Source organism: Primulina huaijiensis, chromosome 8 (assembly GCF_012295235.1).
Source record: "Primulina huaijiensis isolate GDHJ02 chromosome 8, ASM1229523v2, whole genome shotgun sequence".
Classification (NCBI taxonomy): Eukaryota; Viridiplantae; Streptophyta; class Magnoliopsida; order Lamiales; family Gesneriaceae; genus Primulina; species Primulina huaijiensis.
This window is the reverse complement of record NC_133313.1, coordinates 5,986,584-5,990,935: the sequence shown is the minus strand read 5'-3', so window position 1 is coordinate 5,990,935 and position 4,352 is coordinate 5,986,584. Positions and strand designations below refer to the sequence as shown.

The window sequence follows — 4,352 nt, the reverse complement described above, 5'->3', positions numbered from 1 at the left end:
CATCGCCTAGTAGAGGAGCAGCGTGCAGGAGAAAATTTTAATTTTTCTCCTGCTAAGGCATCACCTAGCAGAGGAGTTAGATGATGGGGTGTGGAATTTTTACTTTCCTGCTAAGGTGTCAGCTAGCAGAGGAGTTAGAGGGTGGAGGTGTTGAATTTTATTTTCATGCTAAGGCATCGCCTAGCAGAGGAGTTAGAGGATGAGGTGTGGAATTTTTACTTTCCTGCTAAGGTGTCACCTAGCAGAGGAGTTAGAAGGTGGAGGTGTTGAATTTTTATTTTCCTGTTAGAACATCGCCTAGCCGAGGAGCTAGAGGGTAAGGACGTCGAATTTTTACTTGCTTGCTTAAGGTATGCCTACTAGAAGAGAAGGAGAGTTGGATATTTTATTAGCCCTTGTGGTTTAATAACATCAAAGATAAATTCGTGAGAAGCAGTAAATTCAAATGCAAAATACTCAAGGTTGCATAAATCGAGTTTCAAACATGCCAAAAGTGCGCGAAAGGAAATAACCAAGTGTAAACATCGCAAAAGTCGCATAATCCTACGGAAAGTAAAGCAGTGCAAAAAATAACATAAACACAGGAGCTCGGTCTAAGAATCGGGGGGGAGACTCGATATGAAGCCCTCAAGGTCGATGAAGTCAGTAGGGGCCCCTGGCGGAGGATAGCCCTGAGCCTTGAAGAGGCTGACTGCACCCTCGAAACCCACCCCCAGGTAGTGAAAAGCTTTCGGACCACAGATCTCGACAAATTCTTCGGATTTGAGAAATTCCTCTTTGAAGGAGGAGGCTTCTGCAGCATGTCGCGCCTTGGCGTCTTTAAGTTCAGCTCGCGAATTCTTTAACTCCTCCTTCAGCTTCTGGTTCTCTTTGGCGTGGTCCTCTATCAGTCGCTGAAACTCCTGTTTCTCCTTCAAGAGCTCGCCACATTGAGCTTGGGACTCCGAAAGCTCCTTAACGTGTGTCGCTTTCGCTTCATCTAGGGTCGTCTGGAGTTGGTCGCAAAGAGCCTTACTTTCGCGTAAGTCATGGCAAGCGCTGGACCGGGTAGCATTGGCACGCTCCACAAACTCCCCTAAGTACATCATGCCCTGAGTAAGATAGATAAGAGTGAAAAAACGACAATAAAAGCAAGCATATATTGAATATCAGCCTAGAATCTAGAATGAGAAGTATACCTCAGCGATACTGCTGCATGTCCGGCGGGTAAGATCAGACCATCCCAGTGAACTCATGAACGTCGCATCTGCGTGGGAAGGAAGCTGATACAATATCTTCTGAGCTAAATGAGAAGGACCTCGACCGACGATGACCGACTCCGGCGTGTATAAGGGGTGTATACTTGGCCCGGTGATAGGCCCATCATCCGACTCGGGTGCTTCCGGAGAGGAGACCGTTGTGGCTGAGATCTCAGAAATCTTGCGCTTGCTCTTCTGTGGAATGGACGGGCCAGGGTCGGCGGATGTTTTTTCTTTGCCAGATGGAGGATGTGATTCAGCCTGAGGAGGTGGGGAGGAGGCTCGCTCCTGAGTGGAAGAGGAGGAGCCTGCCTTCTTCTTCTTTGCCGAGGTGGGCAGGCCAGCAGGTTTTGTCGCGGTAGTAGAGCATGTTCCCTTCATCCCCGTCTTGAGTGCTGAGGCAACTGACTTCTGAGGTACTGATGATGAACCCTCAGTCTTCTTCTTTGCAATTTCACGGAGAAATAGAGCATTCATAACTCTAGTACCTGCAAGCAAAGACAATGAACCAGATGAGAGTGTTATCAGGTACTGTAATAAGTAAAAGGAAAAACGAGAAACATAAAAAGTGAGAGTATCTACCAGCATTCTCCTTCAGCTTAATTTTCGCGGGACTTAACCCGGCGTGGCACAGAAGATCTTCAGACAGGAGTTGGGGAATACTAAAACATCGATCTCCTAACACACTCATTATCTGCAGATACTCCTTATCTTTCTTATAATCCTTGGAAAGGTCGGGTTTATTGAAAGTAGGGTACCAATCCGTAAAGCAAGTTAATTCCTTAGGAGGCTGGATAAAGAAGTAATATTTTTTCCAGTCCTTCACATGACTGGGAGCCCCGTCGAAAAGTTTGTGGCTGGACCGGGAGGTCACATAGAAAGGTCCTTCTTTTGATCTGGACAGAACTAAGAAGTAGGAAAAAGTGGTGCAGCTCAAAGGGAGATCTAAGGCCCTGAGTAACACAACGAAACAACTTATTAAGCGGAGAGCGTTGGGAGTGAGTAAACCTAAATGCACCTGATAGTACTTGCTCAATTCTTGAAGGAAATCGCATATGGGAAAGCGAAGACCGGCGTCAAGGTGGTGCTGAAAGAAGGTATAATAGCCCTTAGGGGCTAGGTAGGGTCGGTCCTCTGGACTAGGAATGATGATCTGGTGAGAGGAAGGAATGTGCCACAAAGTCCTAAGTTTTGACTCGCTACTAGGAGGGATGTGGGACGACAAGTGACCGTACCATAAGTTGTCTGCTTCAGATATGTTCATTTGTTGGTTCACGTGACGGGCTTCCTTACCAGGACGACTGTGGGTAGTGATTGCCTCATGGGAATCAAGAGTGAATTCAGGATCAGCTAGAGAAGTCCTACTCTGGTTTGACTCACTAGATTCACTAGACTCGCTAGACCCGCCAGATCTCTCAGACTTACTCGAATAACTAGACTCGGAATCGGAATAGGAAGAAGACATAAGTGCTAAAGATAATTAAACAGATAGGAGAGAAAACTGACCCGGAAATAACGTGGGAGAAGACTCGTGGAATAAGACCAATAGAACGAGCCGAGGGTGAGCAAGAGACGATGGGGAAACCTGGTCTCACGAGGGCGAGCGTGCAGGCGACGTGGCGGGCTCGCGCGGGCGAGCGTGCAGGAGGCGGGGCGAGCTCGCGCGGGCGAGCGTGCAGGCAGCAGGGTGATCTCGCGCGGGTGAGCGGGTAGGTGGATGGGCAGGGCACTCGGAAGGGGTGAGCGTGCGACAGGCGTGCTGGGTGAGCGTGCTGCGACGAGGCGAGCAGACAGGCGTGCTGGGTGAGCGTGCTGCGACGAGGCGAGCAGAGGACGAGGGCCGGGCGAGCGCGCAGCAGGCGTGCTGGGCGAGCGTGCTGCGAGGAGAAGGCGAGGGCTTATGGGCGAGCGTGCGGCAATGGCGGCGGGCTGGTCGCTTAGGGCGAGCGTGCTGTGGCGAGGAGGCGATCACTCGAGGCGAGTAGACGACGAGGGCGGGGCGAGCGCGTGGCAGGGCAGGAGGCGAGCATACGGCAGTGACGGAAGGGCAGGCGCTCAGGGGCGAGCGTGCGACAGTGTGGAGGCGAGCGTGCGCGCAGAGGGCAGGGCGAGCGCGCGGCAGGCGCTCAGGGGCGAGCGTGCGACAGTGTGGATGCGAGCGCGCGGCAGGCGTGCTGCGGCGAAGGGGCGACTGCTCGGGGGCGAGCGTGCGGCGGCGGGACGGATGCACGGGGGCGAGCGTGCTGCGGCGAGGAGGCAAGCGCTCGAGGGCGAGCGTGCGCAGAGGGCGGAACGTGCGCGCAGAGGGCGGTGGCTCGCGCGGGTGATGGTGAGGCGATGATGAAGCGGAACTAGTGTTAACGTGCAAGTGAAGCGTAGGCAGGGGAGAGCTGGTGAATGAACTGCAGAGGAAATTTTTTGTGGGAGAAGTGAGAATGAAAGGAGAAGGCAACCTCTATTTATAGGGGAAGCACGACCAAATCTTTCCTTTCAAATCAAGATTGCGATTTGATTTGATATATTTCCCTTCAGAGCAGAATTACGATTTGATTTGTTTCCAAATCTTTGGAGACTGACGAACAGCAGGAAAAATGCACGGCCTCACCCTTGTGAGTGCTTGTTTCTGAAGAGCTTTTGGGGGCGTTGCCCCCAAACCCCCACGACCTGACCGGGCAGGTCGATCCCCGCGACCTGACCGAGCAGGTCGATCCCCGTAATTTTCGCAGTGGTAACATCGTTCGTTAACGACAAACGAAATTAATTTTCCTGGCACGGTACGTCCTCATCACCGTTAAACCAAGGACACCACAATTAATCGAACTTTGAACCTACGATTCAGTTCGACTCGGGAGGGGGAGACTGGTGATACCCCATGGATGAACCCATCAAGGTCAGGCCCAAACTCCCGGCCCATCTCTAGGGCCCACAGGTGAAGGCCCATGAGCAGCCCAGGTATTCTCCTATAAATACCAGGTTTGAGCGTATGATTATTCATTCACTATATTGTTTTCAGCAGCGCCCTTAGCTGCTCCCCCATATATCCTCAGTCTCTGACTTGAGCGTCGGAGGGGCTACGCCAGGACACCCTCCTGGCCCCCTTCTAACGGTCTTATT

General features: G+C 52.0%; 1 protein-coding gene across 1 annotated transcript; it reads right to left on the bottom strand.

The window, feature by feature from the left end:
* Nucleotides 1-55: 55 nt before the first annotated feature.
* Nucleotides 56-2,703, bottom strand: LOC140982028 (uncharacterized). The gene is made up of 3 exons (XM_073448445.1): nt 1,821-2,703; nt 1,179-1,726; nt 56-1,091 (listed from the first exon to the last, which is right to left on the bottom strand). The coding sequence occupies exons 1-3, from the start codon at nt 2,701-2,703 to the stop codon at nt 594-596; spliced, it is 1,929 nt and encodes a 642-aa protein (XP_073304546.1). The 3' UTR covers nt 56-593.
* Between the last annotated feature and the right edge of the window lie 1,649 nt (nt 2,704-4,352).